The sequence below is a fragment of the Orycteropus afer genome, unplaced genomic scaffold (genome assembly GCF_000298275.1).
Source record: "Orycteropus afer afer isolate SDZICR_OR568_19922 unplaced genomic scaffold, OryAfe1.0 scaffold00051, whole genome shotgun sequence".
In the NCBI taxonomy this organism is placed as follows: Eukaryota; Metazoa; Chordata; class Mammalia; order Tubulidentata; family Orycteropodidae; genus Orycteropus; species Orycteropus afer.
The window spans coordinates 580,459-603,055 of NW_006921638.1; the positions used below are offsets into that span (position 1 = coordinate 580,459).

The 22,597-nt window shown below is 37.6% G+C and overlaps 1 protein-coding gene across 1 annotated transcript in view; it reads right to left on the reverse strand.

The window, feature by feature from the left end:
- Positions 1-5,931: 5,931 nt before the first annotated feature.
- The window catches only part of HEATR5A (HEAT repeat containing 5A), a 174,357-nt gene continuing 157,691 nt past the window's right edge, over positions 5,932-22,597 (reverse strand). Inside the window, exons 30-36 of the mRNA XM_042780649.1 lie at positions 21,613-21,740; positions 18,387-18,534; positions 15,882-16,154; positions 13,935-14,162; positions 7,974-8,125; positions 6,596-6,809; positions 5,932-6,239 (exon numbers count right to left, since the gene is read on the reverse strand). Coding sequence (XP_042636583.1) covers positions 5,932-6,239; positions 6,596-6,809; positions 7,974-8,125; positions 13,935-14,162; positions 15,882-16,154; positions 18,387-18,534; positions 21,613-21,740 — 1,451 coding nt within the window. The remainder of the gene's footprint in view (positions 6,240-6,595; positions 6,810-7,973; positions 8,126-13,934; positions 14,163-15,881; positions 16,155-18,386; positions 18,535-21,612; positions 21,741-22,597) is intronic.

Consider the following 22,597-nt stretch of genomic DNA (forward strand, 5'->3'; position numbering starts at 1 on the left):
TGACATGAGACAAAGTATATGTGAACTGCTGTATGAAAAGTGAATTTACTCTGTAAATCTTCACCCAAATCCTAATAAAAAAAAAAAAAACTAAAAAAAAAAAGGGCTAAAGGATAAGTATTGACTCAGAAGTTACTAATTCCATGCCACCAGACATATTTTTTTCATAACTACTGACAGCCATCAAGCACCTTTACCCCAAGTAATTCAGTATACCAGACCTATTAACTAGTTAATAAAAATTGTACTGAAGGAGAACAAAGTAAATGAAACCGACAAATCCAAATGTCAAATTAATAAATTATATTCCAAGAACAACCTAGTCCAATATTTTCCTTGATAAGGGAATAAATTTCGGAGGCCAAATCCATCCCATCCAAGGGCAATTCAACAGCTATCAAGCACCTCATTGATGTTATAGAGGCAAAGCCATAGAAGACAAAATTTCTTCCTTTGATGAGGGTTAGTCTTTTTCTTTTTTTAATTGTGATTTGGGTGAAAATTGACAGAGCAAATTCACTTTCCATACAGCAGTTCACACTTTGTCTCATGACATTGACCACAATTTACCACAATGCAGCAGCTCCCCTCCCACTTCCTCCCGACAGTCACCTCTTCCCTTTGTCCATCTCTTCATGCACCCCTACCCCCTTAGCTGTCTCCCTGTGCATAAACAGCCCTTCTTTCTCCCATGATTGTTCTAAGGAGTGTATCTACCTCAGGTAAATGTTCAGCTCATATGCCTGTCTTTTCTTTGGCTGGAAGCCACAGGTGTGGGTTCAATTCCAGACTTGAAGGGCAGCTAGGGGCCATAGTCTCAGTGGTTCCACCAGGCTCTATCAGACCAGCAAACCTGATCCGAGGAGGGACAGTATTAAGAGGAAGAAAGAACACTAACATAAGTGATGTTTCATGTGCAGAAGAATGTATAAAGTACTATGGAAATATCAGCACTTCTCTGTCAGTTTGTTGCACTGTGCTGGCTTGTGTGTTGCTGGATGGTGGACAGGTTTCAGTGGAGGCTACAAACTAAGATAGCTAGGAAGAATGATGTGGCCAGGTCTACTTCAGAAAAAAACTGGCAACTGAAAAGCTTAAGAATAGTAGGGAAACATTGTCTGGCATAGTACCAGAAGATGGGCCCTCAGGTTGAAAAGACTGAGAAAGAGCTGCCTCTTCAAAGTACAGGCAACCTTAATGACATGGATGGGGGAAAGCTTTATTGTTGTAATGTGCTGTCGAGTCAGACCCGACTCATAGCGACCCCTCCTTGGGTTTCCAAGGCAGTATCACTATGGAAATAGATTGCCCAACCTTCCTTATGAGGAGTGGCTGGTGGGTTTGAATCACTAGCATTCTGGTTAGCAGTCAAGTGCTTAGGCACTGTGCTACCAGAGCTCCTGGGGGAAAGCTTTAGGGACCTTACTTTGCTGATGTGGCATGACTCAAAATGAGAATAGCTGCAAACATCCATTAATAATTGAAACATGAAATGTACAAAGTATGAATCCAGGAAAAATAGAAGTTGTAAAAAATGAAATGGAACACAGAAAGACCATTATCGTAGCTTTTAGTGAGCTGAAATGGACTGGTATTGGTCATTTTGAATTGCACAATTATATGGCCTACTAAAGAATGGTGTCACATTCATCATCAAAAAGAACATTTCAAGATCTATTCTGGACTACAATGCTGTCAGTAATAGGGCAATATCCACACATCTACAAAGACCTGTTAATACTATTATTCAAATTTATGTACCAACCACTAAAGCCAAAGCTGAAGATACTGAAGAGTTCCACCAGCTTCTCCGGTCTGAAACTGACCAAATATGCAATCAAGATGTACTGATAATAACTAGTGACTGGAACATGAAAGACTGAAACAAAGGTTTGGTAGTTGGAAAATATGGTGACAGAAATGATACCAGGAATTGCATGATAGAATTTTGCAAGACCAATGACTTAATTCATTTGAAATACTAACAATATAAATGGTGACTATACATCTGGATCTCACCAGATGGAATACACGGGAATCAAATTGAGTACATCTGTGCAAAGAGCCGATGGAGACGCTCAGTGTCTTCAGTCAAAACAAGGCCAGGAGCTGACTGTGGAATAGACCATCAATTGCTCACATGCAAGTTCAAGTTGAAGCTGAAGAAAATTAAAATAAGTCCATCAGGGCCAATATATGACCTTGATTATATACCAACTGAATTTATAGAGTATCAGAAGAATAGATTTGATGTACTGAACGCCAATGACTGAAGACCAGATGAGTTGTGGGAAGACATGAAGAGCATCATACACAAAGAAAATGGTCATTAAAAACACAGGAAAATAAAAGACCAAAATTAATGTCGGAAGAGATTCTGAAAATTGCTGTTAAATGGAGTAGCTAAAATAAATGGAAGAAAGGGTGAAATTATATAACTGAACAAATTCCAAAGTGTAGCTCAAGAAGACAAAGTAAAGTTTTATAATGAAATGTACAAACTGGAGTTAGAAAATCAGAGGGGGAGAACATGTTGGGCATTTCTCAAGCTAAAAGAACTGAAGAAAAAAAATTCAAGCCCTGAGTTGAAGTACTAGAGTCTATGGTCAAAATATAGAGGTTCTGGTGGTAATGTTTAAAGCATTTGGTTGCTAGCCAAAAGGTCAGCAGTTCAAACCTCCAGCTGTTCTGTGGGATAAAAATGAAGCAGTCTGCTTCCATAAAACAGTTCTACGTGGAGACACTTGGCAGTTCTACTCTGTCCTACAGCTTCATGAGTTGGAATTGACTCAGTGGCAGTGAGTTTGGTTTTTGATATGAGCAAAATATTGAACAATTCAGAAGTATCAAAAGAAGATAGAAGGAACACACAAAGTCACCATACTAAAAATAACTTGGTTGATGAAGTCCAAGCTGTACTGAAAGAATTGGTGAAAAAACAAGGCTTTAAAAAATGATGGAATACCCATTGAGATATTTCAAGAAATGGATGCAGTGCTAGAGGTGCTCACTCATTTATGCAAAGAAATATGGAAGATAGCTACCTGGCCAACTGACTGAAAAAGATCCATATTTGTGGCCATTCCAAAGAAAGGTGATACAAAAGGATGTGGAAATTATGGAACAATATCACACGCAGGTAAAATTTTGCTGAAGATAACGGAAAACTGGTTGCAGCCAGTACATCAAGTAGGAACTGCCAGAAATTCAAGTCAGATTCAAAGAGGACACGGAATGAGGGACATTATTGATAACGTCACATGAATCTTGGCTGAAATTAAACACAAGGAAGATGTTTATCTGTATTTTATCGAATATGCAAAGGCATTCAACTGTGTAGATCATAAAAAATTATGGACAACATTCTGAAGAATAGGAATTCCGGAACACTTAATTGTGCTCATGAGGAAGCTCTACATAGACCAGGAGGCTGTCATTCGAACAGAACAAGAGGATACTGTGTGATTTAAAATCACAGTTGCATCCTTTCACCATACTTATTCAATCTATATGCTGAGCAAATAATCCGAGAAGCTGGACTATATGAAGAACACGTTATCAGACTGGATCCGTTAACAACCTATGATATGCTGATGACACAACCTTGCTTGCTGAAAATGAAGATGACTTGAAGCACTTACTGATGAAGATTAAAGACTACAGTCTTCAGTATGGATAACACTTCAACACTGAGAAAACAAAAATCCTCACAACTGCAACAATAAGCAACATCATGATGAATGGAGAAGATACTGAAGTTCCCAAGGATTTCATTTTATTTGGTTCCACAATCAACATACATGGAAGCAGCAGTCAAGAGATAAAATATTTCACTTTGAAGACTAAGGTGCACCTGACCCAAGCCATGTTATTTTCAATAGATTCATATGCATATGACAGCTGGACAATGAATAATGAAGACCTCAGAAATACTGATGTATTTGAGTTGGGATGTTGGCAAAGAATACTGAATGTACCATGTACTGTTAGAACGAACAATCATGTCTTGTTAGAAGTACAGATGGAATGTTCCTTAGAAGCAAGAACAGTGATACTTCACTTCTTGTACTTTGGTGATATTGTCAGAAGGGACCAATCCTAGGAGAAAGGTATCACGCTTGGTAAACTGGAGGGTCAGTGAAAAAGGGGAAGACCCTCAATAAGATGAATTTGCACAGTGGCTGTGACAATGGGCTCGGGCATGGTGGTGATTGTCAGGATGGTGCTGGATTGGGCAGTGTTTCATTCTGCTGTGAATTGGGTAGCTATGGCTTGGAGGTCCACTCAGCACCTAACAACAACAACATGTAAACACAGATGAGGAAAGCAGTTAATTTTGCTTACTGTGGGAGAGGAAGAAGTGTTCAGGATAGCTACCAAGAGGAGGTGACATATAAACCAAGCCTAAAAAGAGTAGAAGCCTGCAAGGTAGTACAAGGGAGAGAAGGGCATTCTAGGTGATGGAACAGATATATTCAAATTCCTAGACATTTAGGAAGGCAGAAAATCTAAGCCATTACAAAGACTGCTCCAAAGAAAGGTCTCTTCTGAGAAAAAAGGCCAAGTTACAGAGAAGAAGTATTATTTGCTCCACAGATTGCTTTCTAGAAGATAAGTAATCAACCATTTATCTTTTGTGGGTAAAATAATTTAAAATACAAGAATGATAAAGAAAATTAGCTTTATTTATAATTAGAAAAATTGTTTGTAGTGTTAGAATTTGTCAAATGTTTCACTCTGAACAATTTACAAGAGTATTTATATACAAAACATAATAAAATAGAGTGTATCACATTTCTCTTACTTGAGTTAAAGGGTTTTCTCAGTTTTGATCATGTGTCTATCATTGTGGTTTTTAATTCTAAAGAAGGAAATGTTTTGTTTTGACATAGTGTTTGATTCACACAACGTAACATTTGAGTATAAGCTAAGTCGATAATGAGCAACAATTAAAAAATACTTTTCAAACAGTATGATTTTATCATTAGATTTTTTCTATATTAAAATATGTTTCATGTTAAAAAACATACATGTATTGTTGATGATCTACATTTATTGGTATTAAATTTATTATATAAACCCTTAGTTTTTTGACATACAATACAGATATATATGTATATTAAACATATTGATATGTTTGCCACAAATGAAAATGAACAAAATTGTTAGGAACAGAGGTAACAGAGAATCCATTTGAGTAATAGGTAGAAATGCCCTACTCTATTTAAAATGAGTAAAACTTTAATTTTCTGAATCCAATATAAACTAAAGCAAAGGATGGTAAAAAGCTGTATTTATAGACACCGAATCTTAAATTACACTGTAGGGCTATCATTACTTTGACTACAATATATATTGGATAATTTTAGACCAAGTTGCCTATGCAGCTTTCATATAATTTATCTTGTTTGAGAAATCCAAGAAAATATAATGTAATTACTTAATAAGGCAGAATTTTAAATTCCTAGTTGAGATAAAATATAAATGCAGATGATTTATACTAGAGTCAAATCTTTATCTGTCACAGTGTGAAGTATACCATTTATAAACAAACTCTCAGAGGAACTCGGTTCATTTTCAAAGCAGTGGATTGGTTAGTAAGTTCACTTCTTTAGAACTTTCTTGAAATCCCTGGCAAGAATTCTGTGTTTTTTTTTAAAGGGGAAAACACTCACAAAAAATTTTAGTTTACTGTCAGCTATATGGGAGCTCTGGCGGTGTAGTGCCTAAAGCATTTGACTACTAAGCAGAAGGCTGTTCTAACCCACCAGCCACTCCTCGGAAGGAAGGTTGGGCAGGGGTTGGATCCGACTAAACGGCAGTGAATTTTGAGTTTTGAGTCAGCTATACATTGTGTCTGAAATGTCACTTTTGTCCCCAAAGAGAAGTATATGATCAAGGCGCTTACTATTAAAAAAGAAAAAAAAAAAATCAGAGGAAATTGGTCTTTAATTGGATGCTTGAATTCTTTCCAGGGGTCATAATATTCTTTGAGGTTGCTATCTTGACTTTGACACTTTCCTGACTGCCCTTTATAGCAGCTTCCAGGCGGGCTTTCAAGGCTGGAGAAGAAGCCATTAAACTTTTAAACACCGAGGAATACTGAGGACCAATCTGCATGAGATTTTGCAAAGCAAAATCATGTAAATTTCTCATGATGGAAGTTGCTGATCCCAGGGCATTCTCATCCAAAAGAAAGGAAATGAGGATTGGCAGAAGACAGGCCACCAGCTGAGAGCCTAGAAAGTAAACAAACGCTTTAAGTCCTAGACTCGGGGACATAAATGTTCATTATATGAAGTTACAAAAATACTTGATTAGTGCACATTTTCTCCCACTTTAGGGGAAAACAATTTTCCAAATCTCTTCTTCCAAATTAATACTGAATTAATATCAATACTTGGGATTAAAATAACACCCACCTTTCAATGAATGTGAAATACAGATACAATGTAAAGTGAGCAATTAAATGTTTTCAATTTTATTTCATTTTAATAACAATAAAATACTGATTTCTAATAGCTATTCCAAACTAACAGAACTACAACGTTTGGAGAGATTCTGAGTTTAGTTTGAATTCAGTGCTGACACTTACGATGCTGCTCTTCGGCTACAGTCACCAGCGCTTCTAAGACTTTTATTCCTTCTTGGAAGATCTGAAGCTCAGTAGTGTCTTCGGGTTTTCTCTTATCTATTTCCTGCAGTTTTTCCACCATGGATGATGCTAAAGAGTAAATGTATGGGTAGGAAATAGCTGGGTTTGGATACTGAAAGATGGAAAGTAGGAGCTGATAGGTCTTGATCTGTACCTAATCAGGTAAGAGACAAAAATAATACAAACTGTAAATGTGAAAAGAAAAAATTCCTTCAGGACTCTTCACAGACAAAACAGCAAAACTATTTAAATTTATTTCTAATTTACCTTTATTTTGGAAGTCCAAGTGCTAATAGCTACTCAAACTACGATGTTAACAGTAGTGGTAACAGTTTGGAGCTGGGACAGACACATGTGGATATGAAAAGAATTTGAAGATTTCAGAAAATATTCTAGGCAAAAATACTATATATATATATATATATATATAAAACATTTAATTGTGGTTTACCGAAACCTTTGTAAACTCTGAAAGTTTACAGAGCAAATTAGTTTTCCATTCAACAATTATACTTGTTTTGTTTCCTGACAATCAATGCAAACCCCTCAATTTAACAACACTCTTCCTACTTCCTCTTTGGTTTCCTCATTTCCATCTGCCTATCGTTCCTGCTGCTTCCTGCTTTCTGAATTTTGTTTTTGGACAAATGCTGCCCTTCTGGTCTCAATGGCTGACTGTTCTGAGAAGCACATTCCTCACAGGTGTTACTGCTCATGTTATAGGCCTATCTATTGTTTGGCCATACTTATTTAAATATCTGTATGCTGAGTGAATAATCCAACAAGATGGACTAGATGAAGAAGAGTGCAGCATCAGGATTAGAGGATGATTCATAAACAACCTGCGACATGCAGATGACACAACCTTGCTTGCTGAAAGCAAAGAGGACTTCAAGCACATACTGATTAAGACCAAAAACTGCAGCCTTCAGTATGGATTACACCTTAACATAAAGAAAACAAAAACTCTCAGAACTGGACTAATAAGCAACATCATGATAAATGCAGAAAATACTGAAGTTGTCAAGGATTTCATTTCATTGAATTCATAATTGATGCCCATGGAAGCAGTGTTCAAGAAATCAAATAATATACTGCATTAGGCAAATATGCTGCAAAAGACCTTTTAAAAAGTGTTACAGAACAAAGATGTCACTTTTAGGACTAAACTGTGCCCGACCTAAGCCACGATATTTTCAATCACCTCATATGCATGTGGAAGCTAGACAATGAAAGACTAAAGAAGAATTGATACCTCTGCATTATGGTGTTGATAAATATCGAATATACCATGCACTACTCTGTTACAGATACTTACCATAGGGTCTCTCATCTCAAGAGTAGCCTTAAATTTCTCAATGCAGCGTTCCTGAAGGCATGGGACAGTAGTTACTTCTGGACTGGTAGACAAAATAAATATTGTCACAGCAGTAAGTAGACTGACTTCATCAAGTTCTTGGTGTGTTCCATGTAATAAGGAAAAATGATCTATTAGAAATAGATTCCCACACTATCATACTTACTGCTTTATATCAGGGCAAGTGTACTCAAGTCCTAGATTACATCCATGTGAAGCTGTCTTTAGTTTGGTAGGAATAATTTCTCTTAGCAGATAGAGATGATAAACACTGACTGATAGAGGTGATAAACACTGACAAATGTTATAGGGTATATGATGTGCAATATAAGTACTTATAGAGCCAAGAATTATAAATGCAATTATAATCTTCAAAGGCAAAGATATCAGTAAATACGTATGTTATTGCTAGGTGTTGTTGAGTTGGTTCTAACTCATTCACAGTGACCCTACATACAACAGAAAGAAACAGTGCACATTTTTCCCTTTCGGCTTTCTACCACCAGTTCTTTGGCACATCTCATAATAATATTTTACTTTGTCTTCTCAAGCTGTCCTTTGAAATCTTCTATTCAGATCTTTTATTTCATCATTTCTTCTATTCATTTTAGCTACTTTCTTGTTTAAGAGCAAGTTTCAGAGTCTCTTCTGACATGCATTTTGTTTTTTCTTGCTTGTCTTTTTAATCACCTTTTCCTTTCTTTATGTATGACATCCTTGATGTCATTCCACAACTCATCTGGTGTTTGGTCATTAGGGTTCAATTAATCAAATCTATTCTTGAGATGATCTCTAAATTCATGTGGTGATATACTCAAGGTCATACTTTACCTCTCATACAACTGTTTTAATTTATTTTATCTTCAACTTGAACTTGCCTATGAGCAACTGATAGTCATACATATACATGTACCACACATTTACAGGAATATGCATTTACTAAATGGATACCTAACATTTTTGCCATCAGTTTCCTCACTTGTAAAATGTGAACAATAGTACTTATATTTATAAAGTTATAAGGATTGAGTTAATCCATATACAGCATTTAGAACAGCATGTGGCATAGTGCTTAATACATGTTGGCTACTTTATCATTATTTTTTTTTATTATGGAGTAATACAGAAATGCTTGGACAATTGTTTTCTGTTTAAGTTTAAAGCATTTATATGGTGCTCTGGTGGCATAGCAACGAAGGCACTTGACTGCTAACCAGAAGGCTGGTGGTTCAAACCCACCAGCCACTCCTTGGAAGGAAGATGGGGCAATCTACTTCCGTAGTGATACTGTCTTGGAAACCCAAGGAGGGGTTGCTATGAGTCAGGTCTGACTCAACGGCACATAACAACAACAACAAGAACAAGATGTATCACTTGAAAATTCCATAGCACTCTGTCTATACCTACCATTTCACAACAGTAAAGAAAAACCTGAAAACAGGTAAGTCACAATATTTGGGGGAAGGGAGTGATTTTTGTAAATGCTTTCATTATCCAAAGTCAAAGGTTCATTAAATAATTTTAGTGAACTTGCTATGAAAATCAATGTTAGTTGAAAAGAAAATTGTGTGGCAAATTCAACTCATTAAAATATGTTAGATTGTTACTTATGGAGAAATAACTTATTAATGTATTAACTCTGGTAAGTTACTTATGGAGAAATAATTTATTAATATATTAACTCTGGTAAGTCATTCAAGACATACCTAAAAAACATCTATTATATGCCAGGTACTCTTAGGTTTTGGCAATACAATGGTGAATAACTTAAAATCTGCTGCCAGAGGAGATATACTATGAACTAGGAACCAAGTAAATTTAATTTCAGCTAGTGATAAGGTCTAAGCATATACAATAATATTTAAAGACTACAAAGTGACAGAGGAGAATAGCCTACATTGGCTTGTCAGGGAAGCCTTGGGGAGATAATATCAGAGATGACACTTAAGTGACATAGTAGCAATGAAAGGAACATTTTAAGAATGAGTGGGATTTATTTTATAAAAGATATCTAGATAATATTAAAGTAAAATAGATACATGGCTAACTTCTAAAGGTATGATAGCACTGTTATAAACATTTTATATACATTAAGTATTTAATTCTCACGCCACCACCACGAGGCAGGTACCTTTATTTCCCTCATTTTATGGATGAAAGACTGAAATCAGAAATTAATGCAAAGTTACCCAAGTAGCAAGGTAGGCAGTCTGATTCTGGACAGCATACTCTTAACCTTGATGCTACACTGCTCCCCATACAGCAAAGCTATTTTTAGTCATTTATAGCAACTTGAAACTGTGGCATAGTTTAGGCTGTTTGGTAAAAATATCTTTTTATTCTCAGTGAGAGGAAGCTCTCCTGGGTTCCTCTTTCCACTTTTTCTAAAATTTCTTTATTTTCCTTGCCCCTGTACAATTTCCTTATTCCCATTCTCTCTTAACTAGAATACATATAAGGATCCCTAAGCATTTACTTCTGTGGAGAGGTCCATGTGGTAAGCAACTGAGGCTGTGTGAGCAAGCCATCTTGGAAACAGATTCTCTAGCTGCCGTCTCAGCCAACATCTTAACATTAACTTCATGAGAGACTCTGAGTAAGAACCATGTAGCTAAGCTGCTCCTGAATTTCTGACCCACAAAAACTAACAGATAACAGATAACTGTTGTCTTTAAGCCTCTAAATTTTACAGTAATGTGTTATAGAGAAAACATTTATCTGTGATGATAAGCCCCTTTTTAAATTTCTTTCAGTAGCCAGGCTAATTCCCCAGAGTCCTAGCCTACCTCCTACCTTGATACATAACAAGTACCCTTTGGGGTAAAAAAAAAAAGAGGCAACCTCATCATAAACCTCTACATAAAAAGTTATCTCTATTACTTCCTGTCTTCATCTTTTTTTCTTCCTCTTGCATTGGCAGAGGCCAATCCCGCTGTTCTGGTGACCCAGTGCCGCTCTAACAGAAGATACCACTAATGGCTGGTTTTAGCTAGCAGGAGTTTATTCCCTTACAGTTTTGGAGGCTAGAAGTCTGAGTTAAAAGCGCCAGGCTCTAGGGGCTGGGTGAAAGCCCCTTGACCTCGGGCTTCAGCTCTGCCTCTTGCCCCTGGCCCACTGAAGCTGGAGGCTTTCTTCACTGGCTGCTGAGGCTGACAAACCCAAGGTTAACAAGTAAAAAGGCACAGTCCTAATATTACCAAACCACACGACAGGCCACTGACTCAAGTCCATTAAGAGTCCCAAGATTGTCAGACATGGCAGGCTGCTGAACAATGACTCGGCAACACGCAGGATTCAAGCATGCCAAAAACCGCAGCCCTTTCTCAGTGTTACTCCTTATATATTGGAAGCACACCACAGTAGCTCCTTAAGGCAGCTAGTCAGCTGCTTACAGTAGATTCCTCCATGGAGTTGATTACCAATCTCACCATGGGGAATAACTACATCCAGCTGCCCAGCCACTCAAAACCAGGCCCAGCCAAGGTGACACATAACCTTAACTATCACACCTTCTGAATGTGCTGTGAATTCTATTCTTTTCTACTTGGACAGGGAATATGGTTCCTCTTATAATATTTCCAATTCCCATCCCATCTCTATCATATTTTATAAGTATGAACACATTTATTTTATAGTGCTGATTCTGTTTATTAAAACTCTCTTTTCTTTGGCTTCTGTGACTCAATTATCTTCTGATTCTCTTCTCCTCTTGATTTTGGTCCTCTAGTTGCTCCATAACTCAAGATGGTTGATTTCAGAGGTTGAACTGTCAACTCACAAATACTATAGTCCAAAATCATCTCTAGTCTAGACCACTTCCTTTAATTCTAGACCTATATATATTCTGTTCCACCTGATTATCCCAGGCATTTCAAACTCACTATCTTCCCCTAAAAGCCCTCACTTCTGTAAAACTCCTTAATGGTTCCACACTGCCTATTTAAAAGAAAGGAGCTCTGGTGGTGCAGTGCCTAAGTCATTTGACTGCTAACCAGAATGCTGGCAGTTCAAACTCCCAGCTGCTCCATGGAAGGAAGGTGGGGCAATCCACTTCTGTAAAGATTTACCGCCTTGAAAATCCAGTGGGGGGTCACTATGAGTTGGAATCGACTTGTTGGTAGTGGGTTTGGTTTTTGGTGCTATCTCTATAGAAGTAGACTGCCCAATCTTCCTTCCAAAGAGTGGGTGGTTTTATTTAAAGAAGTCCAAATTATAAGCATACCAGTCCCTCTGTAACCTGGCCCGTATTATCCAACTTTCTCTTTACTTTTCACCATTCAGCATACTCTTAGTCTTTCCTCCCTAAACTACACTATACTCCCACTGTTCTACTTGCTGTAGCCAAATGTACACTATTTATATCTCTAGTACTCTCATCAAACTATTACACCTAGGATCCATTTTTATGACATCTACATAGAGAATGCTTTGTAAGTTTTAAGAAACTGACTCTTCTAAGAAGCCTCTTGTAGACACAGAATTGCAATACTAAGATCCTTTTCAAGGGAGGATGTGCGGTGGTGAGTGCCATCAGCTGTCAGTTCCTTCAGGTCTGGCCTCTGCTACTGAAAGCCACCTTGCCTGAGATCACACTCTTCCTTGGGCAGCCCATATCTGAGGTAGAGCAGAGGCTGGGCCATCTCTGTTCTATATGAGATACTCTGATGGGCAATATTCACTCCAGAGTTCCCAACAGGTTTGCTGAAGATTTGTTGAGGGCCTGCATTGCAATTTGAGGTCTTCTTTCCATTATTAGTACCCTGCTTTTTCCTTCACAGGTGCTGTTCCTTAATAAACCTTTTGCTCCCCAAAATGTATGTCAGTGTGTCCTGTGGAGAACCCAACTGATGATGGTAGTTCACCTGATTTACTCAGAGTTGATTATGTCCTACCCCCTCTTTTTTTTCCCAGTTAGTATCTTTTAAGAAAAATTGTACTAAGATTGCAGCGATAAAGACATTATCTTCAAGGAGTGTCTTATGATACTAACCATACTCTACAGCAATTTACAGGCACCAGACTTTACTAAATTCTCAACTTCTGGTACAAAGTAGATAGTCAAAAAATGCTGACTTCAACTGACAACTTTCTACCACATGAAAGTGAATATGGTGAATTGTTACATTTACAGACAGAACAAGGAAGGCAAGGATAATATGTATTATATCTGAAGACTTTTTATATTCACTATAACATGTTGTTGTTGTTGTTGTTATGTGCCATTAAGTCGTCTCTGACTCAAAGCAACCCCTCCTTGGGTTTCCAAGGTGGTATCTCTATGGAAGTAGATTGCCCAATCTTCCTTCCAAGGAGTGGCTGGTGGGTTTGAACCGCCAACCTTCTGGTTAGCAATCAAGTGCCTTAGGTACTATACACTACCAGAGCTCCTCACTATATCATACTGTTGAAAATGAAATCCACCCAACAATAGTAACAAGAAAAGAGAACAAAAAATTTTAATGGATACTGAAAATAATACTGGCTATCATTTATTGATATATGCCAAATAATAAGCTAGATGTTTTTCATATATTATGTTACTACTCTAATAATTTCTTGCAATATAATATCCTTATTTAGTTAACGAGGAAACTAAGATCTTTGAGATATTGGGTAATTTGGTCAGTCACATAGCTAGTGAATGTTGGAGTAAGTATAATAAACACACATTTGAAGGTCTCTCAATGCCAACTTGACCTATAGGCTGCCAGCCATTTAATCCTCTGAAAGGTTAAAGATACTAAAATGAGAACACAGAAATTTTCTATTCCTTATACATATACTCTAAACACAATATGCAGTGAACATGATCTTCACCAGATGACAGATGGCTGAGTATGATCAAGAAAATAGCTTATCTTTGAAAAACTGCCCCTCTTGCTTTTGCAAACTGAACAACTGCTCCCCAAGAGGAGCCTTAATTACCTGGATCCCAACAGTCAAGAACTGTTGTTAAAGCGCTACGGAGAAGGTCAGTCCAAGCAGTATGGCTCTTTTCTGCTCGGGCCATGGGAGAAGATAATATTCCTTTCAGAGCCTGTAGGGAAGCTGCAACTGTTGAAGATAATTGGCCCCCAGGTAATTTCACAGCAGTTTCTCTGAGGACCCCAACTGTGAGGTACAATATAGTAGGGAGAATTGAGATGCTTCCTGTAAGATAAGACATATTTTTAAAAACATTCTGTATTTCTGCCTATACATGAGTAATCAAGAGAAATCTTACTTATAAGAAATCATGAGCAAGACAATGTCAAAGACTTCTAGATTTTCAGATTATTTCTTAGAAAGGAATATAACTGTTAAGATAATTTAACTTTATTAAGATTTTTTAAGGCTGGATTAAATTTTGATGGTAACTGGAGACATTATGAAAATAATTATGACAACACATATAATCTAAAATTTTTAGATTTATTTAGAAAAGAAGAAAATATTTCCCTTAGAAATCAGAATGAAAGGCAATTATATATAGGATACATTTCATCTGTCATTTATATATTAATTTGGAATCAAAATGTTAAATAACTAACATGAAACTAACCCAAAATGTATCACTTAGAATCATTATGCTTTTGCATTCTTATTTTATTTAGTAGCCACTCAATACATGGTGAATTGTAAATTATTTTTTAAAGGAATTTGTAGAGGTCCAAACCAGAACCAAACCGACTACCACTGAGTTGATTCCAATTCATAGTGACCCCATAGGACAGAGCGAACTGCCCCACAGGGTCTCCAAGGGTATAAATCTTTACATAAGCAAACTGCCTCATCTTTCTGTCACAGAGCAGCTGGTGGGTTTGAACTGCTAACCTTTTAGTTAGCAGCCAAGGGCTTTTAAACCACTGTGCCAATCAGTACAAAATATTTTCATGGCTACTAAGGTGTTAAAAAATCAATAAGTTTAAAATGAAAGGCATGAGATGAAAGCTAAAATGATCAATATAATTTTCTTAGATGCTATTCAACGAAACTCCTATAGTATATTTCTAACCCTAGGGGTTTTTCTTGGTGCGAGTGTGTGAGACTGAGGAATATAGGTTTTATTTCAGATTGAACCTTAAAGTCATAAAGCTAAAAGTAAGACAGCACATAAAATGGTCAACACACATTCAAGTAGAAATATGCTTACCAATAGTAAGTCTTATCAGTACCTATTAGTGCTAGATTCCCTGGAGGATACAAAGTTTAGTTTGAAATAAGACCCAGATTTATCTTCTCAATACATAATAATCAATTACATATAATGTCTCTACCTTATATGTAGCCATGATGGCACAACTAGCACTCTACTGCTCATCAAAAGGTTGGCAGGCTGAACCCACCAGCTGCTCTACAAGAGAAGGATGTTGCAGTCTGATTTACAGTCTTGGAAACTCCATGGGGCAGTTCTACTCTGTCCTACAGGGTCGCTATGAGTTTGAATCCATTCAAAGGTAGTGGGTTTGGTTTGGAATTACCCAGCAGAGCCATAAGGATGGTTTTAAATACTATATTAAATAATATGGACTTGATGCCAAACTGAACCTTCTATGATGACAAACCTTTTATCATTACTGAGGCAAAGTCCAGTAGAGATGGTATACTGAAAAATGCTCAAGAATTTACAATTGCCACTGACCAGTTTAAAATATTTTCAATCACAGAAGAGCATATCTATCTATACTTCTTTCTATCTCTGTACTTATTTTTACCATCTTAGTAAAACAAAATACCAGAATGTAATGCTAATCTTTGAGGATTATAAACAATATTCAAATCTTTGAGTCACCACCCATTTAATGATTAGCAACTAAGCTCCATTGTCTATTAAAACCATTCTTTCCTTTTATTCTAGGTCAAGTAAAACAATCATATATCACAGCATACCTTCAGGAGAGCACACTGCAGGAAGTTCAGACAGAATAACCAATGCAGCTGAAATCAATCTACTTCCATCTTCTGACAGCGTCTGTGGCTTTGTAGCTTTTATTCCTGGGCTACCTGTCAATTTAGGATTTAGTGCTGGAAGCTGTCTAACTAGAATGCATACACACAATTCCAGTGTTGCAAAAACCAAAGACTTCCCAGGCACAAGTCCTCCTGTGTCTTTTCCTTCTCCAAACTCTGGCAGAGTTTCCTTTTCAGCAGCCCCATCATCAACTAAGAGAGAAATAACAGTGCTGAATAAATACTTACTGTTTGCTTTGCTGTTGGTAGATGGCAATTTAGTTCATTTCTATCATAGGTGAACACATTTAAATGGCTAAAGCATTGGGTATTAAAGCTTGAAGGAGTAGTAGTTATGGAGGTAAATGTAGATGCCTTTATGACTTCTTACTGCAGTGGAAAAGCCTTGGTAATGTTCTCAGCCTAAAACTACTTTCTAGTTAACTCCTTCCTGCTGTTTGGAAAATGAATGTGATAGCTACAGCTCCAGACCTCATGTGCTGACCTTTTGTTGGTAGTAGCAAGCAGTACAGGAAGCTAAGAACCTAGGTACTTGATATCTTCAAGAAGTTGCCATACCAGTTGTGGACTGCCTACCTCTAGACTTCTACATGAGAAAATACTTGTTTTTTCGAATATTTTTTTCCCCTCCTTTAATCTGTTTATGTCATTTAAAAAATATTTTGTTTTGTGACACTGAGTGCAATTCCTACAATGTAACAGCACTCTTTGCACTTCCTCCCTGTTTACCATTTTCCTTCTTTCTTCTTCCCTATCCTTTCCTGCCACCTGAGCTTTACCCTTGGACAAATGCTGTCCGTTTAAGCTCCAATGGTTGACTGTTTTAAGGGGTACGTACTTCTCTGGTGTTACTGTTCACCTTATGGCCTATCATTTGGTTAAAAGTTCAGCCACGTCATAACATACTACCTAAAACATTGTTTCACATCCCACTTTGGCGAGTAGCCACTGGGATCTTAAAAGCATGCAAGCAGCCATCTAGATGCAATGATGGGCCTCTCCTCATCCAGAGCAAAGAAGAATGAAGAAAATCAAACATACATGGAAGCAATGAGTCCAAGTGCCTGGTATATGATATAATCCTCAGCCTATACAACTATAAGACCAGAAGAACTAGATGGTGCCCAGCTACCACTGTCAACCACTTGGAGGGGGATCTACGTAGGAGATCTTGGATAAAGTGGGAGAATAATGTGTAACAAAACTCAAAATTAGGAAAAAAAAAAAGGGGGGGGGAACGACAAGATTTGCTGGTCTGATAGAGCCTGATGGAACCACTGAGACTATGACCCCTAGGTCTGGAATTGAATCCACTCACTCCTGTGGCTTCCAGCCAAACAAAAGATAAGCATATGAGCTGAACATTTTCATGAGGAAGATACACTCCTTGGAGAGAACAATCATGGGAGAATAGAAGGGCTGTGTATTCACAGGGAGACAGCTTGTGGGGCAGGAGTGCTAGGAGGGAAGGACAGGGAGGAGGTAACTATGGGAAGGAAGTGGGAGGGGAGTTGTTGTACTGTGGGAAATTGCAGGAGCTCTGGTAGCATAGTGCCTAAGGCACTTGACTGCTAACCAGAAGACTGGCGGTTCAAACCCACCAGCCACTCCTCGGAAGGAAGGCTGGGCAATCCTACTTCTGTGGTGATACCGCCTCGGAAACCCAAAGAGGGGTCGCTATGAGTTGGGGCCGACTCGACGGCACATAACAACAACATCATCATAAGACAAAGTGTAAGTGAGCTGCTGTATGGGAAGTGAATTTGCTCCCTAAATTTTCATCCAAATCACCATAAAAATTAAAGAAAAAAAAAAAAGTTCAGCCATGGGTAAGTTCAGAGACAAGCCTAAAAAAGGTGTCTGGGAAGAGACCAATAATTGCACCTTAGATGGTACACAAGCTTTTAAGACCCCAGTTGCTACTCATAAAACAGAATGTAGAATACTGTCTTTGTGGACTATGTTATGCAAAGTGATCTCAGTGTCCCCCAAGACTATGGTCCTTTAATATTGGGTCTTCTGTTACATGTTATCAACTGTAACCTTAAATGATAAAACTCATCAATATTGAATTAGATTTGTAACAGAGTAAGTCAATCTGTTTGCAAAATCTAATTCATTAAAAAATTTTCAGTGGTTCTTTGGATACACATTGGTAACCACTTGCAGCCAATACAATATAAAGGATCCCTGCTACACAATGGTTTTATTAAAACTCTACTTTCTCCAAAGAATAATTGCTTAGCTACTGACAATTACCCAAATTAGCATGTAGAAGTGAGTGATGGGACTTAAAAGCCATGTCTAGAGATGTCTCTTTTGTACTAAACATAACAGATCATTGTAACTACATAGACATATAAGCAATGCTCTTAAAAAATAACAATGCTATGTGATTAATTCAGTATTAAGAGTAATACACACCTTCTGCACTTCTTCTTTTCTCCTTCACATGTTCTTGAGCTGCGCATATAATCTGCCTTACCACTTCGAGTGAAGCCAACTGAATGGAAGGTGATTCTCTGGTCAAAATTACTCGATGCAGCACATTCAACAACTCAATACCCAATTCCTGTCACAGAAAACATTTAGGGGACAATGCATTGGAAATCACATACTATTTGTTCATTTGTGGTAAGAAATAGCAATATTGAATGCCATGACAAAATTAAAAAAAAAAAGGAATATAATAAATTGTTAACAAAAAAAAATAGAAGAGGTGTTATTAGTTTCTAATGAGATGATAATAATAAAAAAGCTCCTCCCACTTCACAAGTTAAAAAAAAGGAAAACTTAAAATTATTAAAACAAAACCAAAAAACCAAACTTGCTGCTGTTAAGTTGATTTGGACTCATAGGGACCTTAAAGGATAGAACAGAACTGTCCCATATTGTTTCCAAGGTTGGAATCTTTACAGAAGCAGACTGCATCATCTTTCTCCTGTGGAGTAGCTGGTAGGTTTAACCTGCCAACCTTCTAGTTAGCAGCCAAGTGATTAACAACTCTGCAACCAGGGCTCCTTAAACCTATTGATGTCAAGTAGATTCTCATAGTGACCCTACAGCACACAACAGAACTGCCCCATTGGGTTTCTAAGGGTGTAATCTTTAATAGAAGCAGACTGGCACATCTTTCTCCCATGGAGTGGCTTGTGGGTTTGCATTGTTGACCTTTTGGTTAGCAGCTGAGTGTTTAACTCCTGGGCCACCAGGGCTCTTTTTTAAATTATTAGTCTCTTAAAAATACTGGCTAACCTTTTCTAGATTTAGTTTTAGAATCTGTATTGCATACTATTTCATTCAATGCTCTTCCTTACATTTAGCAGTAAAAAGGAAAAGCTAAGCTGTGGGGATGGTAAGGCTCTGAAATAAGGTATTTAACATTTGGTTCACTTTAAGCCAAATCCAAATTGGTTTTTGTTCAGTATTGCAGGAGATGGCACTATGACAAAAGATCATTTTGACACAGTTCTATACTAGAAAACAGAAAAGGAAATTTGTAAAATAATATGGGAAATTTGGCTGATAGAAAGCAAGAGCTGTTAAGTAGATTCAGAGATTTATATTAAGTTTTTTTTTAGTAATAATAAAAAATGAGGTGAAGTATGAAATTAAAAGTGGCTTTTAAATTAATAATTACGTTAAAGAATACCTATGTATCTGTATATGCTATAAAAATGTCCATATGCAGTTTAAACCTCACAGGAGGCAAAGTTAGCACAACTTCTTAGCCATAACTAAGCACCTTGATGGAGAGAGTCACTGGGCCTGTGGGCTAGGGACCATGGCTGCAGGGGATATCAAGCTCAGTTGGTATAACATGGTATACAAAAATATTGTTCTACATCTTACTTTGGTGAGCAGCAACTGGGGTCTTAAAAGCTTGTGAGCAGCCATCTGAGATGCAACTACTGGTCTCTCCTTGTTCATAACAAAGAAGAATGAAGAAGAAGATGCATGGACACAGTCCAAAGGACTAATAGATCATGGGAACCTCTGCCTATATGATGCTGAGATGAGAAGAACTAGGTGGTACCCAGCTACCAATGCCAACCACTCGGAAATGGATTAAAATTGGAGATTCTGTATAGAGTGGGAGAAAAATGTAGAACAAAACTCAAAATTGTAAAAAAGACCAGGGTTACTGGTCTGTCAGAGACTAGTGAAACCCCTGAGACTATGGCTCCAAGTCACCCTATAGGCCTGGAACTGAACTCATTCCCATGACTTAACTCTCAGCCAAACAAAAGACAGGCCTATGAGCTGAATACCTGCACCAGGGAGATGTACTCTTTAGAACAATCAACCATGGGAGACCAGAAGAACAGCATTTGCACAGGGAAAAAGTAGGGAGGCAGGAATGCATAGGCAAGAAGGACACATGGAAAGGGTAATCACAGTGAGGAAATGGGAGGTAAGCTGTTACACTGAGGAGAAAGTAACCAGTGTCACAAAACAAAATGTGTATTAACAGTTGAATATGAAACGAATATGCTTTGTAAAATTTTACCCAAATCACAACAGAAAATTAAAATTAAAAAAATAAAAAATAAAATACACTGGACAAATATTTTCTAGTTTCCCTTCTGTTTCTATTGCTCACTTTGGTGACTTCTACCTTCAAAAGTTGGGAGCTCTGGTAGTGTAGTGCCTAAGGCACTTGACTGCTAACCAGAAGGCTGGCAGGTCAAACCCACCAGCCACTCCTCGGAAGGAATAGGGACAATCTACTTCTGTAGTGATACTGCCTCAGAAACCCAAGGAGGGGTTGCTATGAGTTGGGTCCGACTCGATGGCATATAACACCACCACCACCACCTTCAAAAGTTAACACTAAACTAACAAACAAAAGTTAATACTTGTTTTTACACACAGGATAAATAAGCCCAAAGAGTTTGAAATTTACTCAAGTCCATGACAAGCAGGTAAGAACCTGCTTAATGCTTTAATTAATATAATAGTTACATCCCAAATAGTCTATATAGAGAGGAAATCAGACCACCCACTTTTCTTAATATTCAAAAGTCAATGATGAAAAACTAATATACTGAATAATACATGTTGCACAGCTGCCCCTGAGAAGAGGTATCAAAGGAAGGCCATACTACTCTGTATAGTTGACTTTTTTTTATCATGGTCACAACTGGGTCAGGATTAGTGCTTGACTCCATATATGGGCTGACCAGTAGTCTGTTAAAAAGACATGGGAGAATTCAGCACAATAGGAATATTATCTAATGCACAATACCTACAAGGGCCAGTCAGATCTTCTCTTGGGGAAATGAAACATAAGATATAAATGTCTATGAAGAACAGGGTACACAGAAGCCGAGACACACAGAGGGAAAAACCACATGTGGTAGTGGCTACTACTGGACAATGTAGAGCTGTTATAGCAACAACAATAGAGAGTGGTTAATAGGTGGCAGCAGAAATAAGAATAATAAGGCAGAGACAGAAAGTAACAGAGTCAGAGACAAGGACTGCTCCTGGGTCACCAGAGCTGCTGATAGCATTTCAGTTCTGCAGCCTAGCTGTGAAGCTGCTTAGATTTCTTTTTACTTCTGGATTCACTCTGTTCACTGAAGTAACATGAATATGTTTCTATTCCTTGAGATATACAGGTAGCCAATAAAAAACAAGAAGTCACCTTATCACTGCCAATTTTAGATCTGGGCCAAGGAACATCTAGAAGGGCCTGTAATGCATGTAAACATGCAGTAATGCTTTCCATGGTTGCATCTGAGCGCAAGGAACATAAGAATTCCACACTGATTCCTGTAGAAAACAGATAAAGAAAATGAGGCTTCTTTGAGATTCTTAGTTTACAAAGTTAATTAATCAATCTTCTATTTTGATAATAATATATGTAAAATGGGAGGTCTGGTAGCATAATGCCTAAGGCACTTGACTGCTAACCAGAAGGCTGGCGGTTCAAACCTACCAGCCACTCCTTGGAAGGTGGATGGGGCAATCTACTTCCGTAGTGATACTGCCTTGGAAACCCAAGGAGGGGTCACTATGAGTTGAGTCCAACTCGATGGCAAATAACAACAAGACAAAAACATATGTAAAATAATCTTAGCAAAAAGGTAATACAAATAAACCATAATGAATTAAGACTCTAGACAATTTACTAAACAATTAAGTGATAAGGCAAATTCCTTAGCAGTGTGTTTCTGTTTACATGTACATAGAAATAATCTCAATAGTCCTATCCACTATTGCTTAGTTGCTATGAAGTAGTTCAAAGATGCATTAATTACAAAATAAAAGTGCACCAAAGAACAGAGCTTGCAGAGTTTCATAACTTTTTTTTTTTTTTACTAAAATTTATTGAATGATGACTTTGTATCAGGCACTATTCTTTACATATATTATCTCACATAGTCCTCACGATACCTGATGAAGCAAGTACTATTATTACCACTCATTTTGAGATAGGGAAATGTGCCTGGAGAGCTTAAGTAATTTAATTTCCTCAAGGTCAATAACAATGGAGCACAACAAGATTTTGAACACTGGTAGTTAAACTGCTCGGTGGGAGCTCTGGTAGCATAGTGGCTAAGACACTTGCCTGCTAACCAGACGGCTGGCGGTTCAAACCCACCAGCCACTCCTCGGAAGGAAGGTTG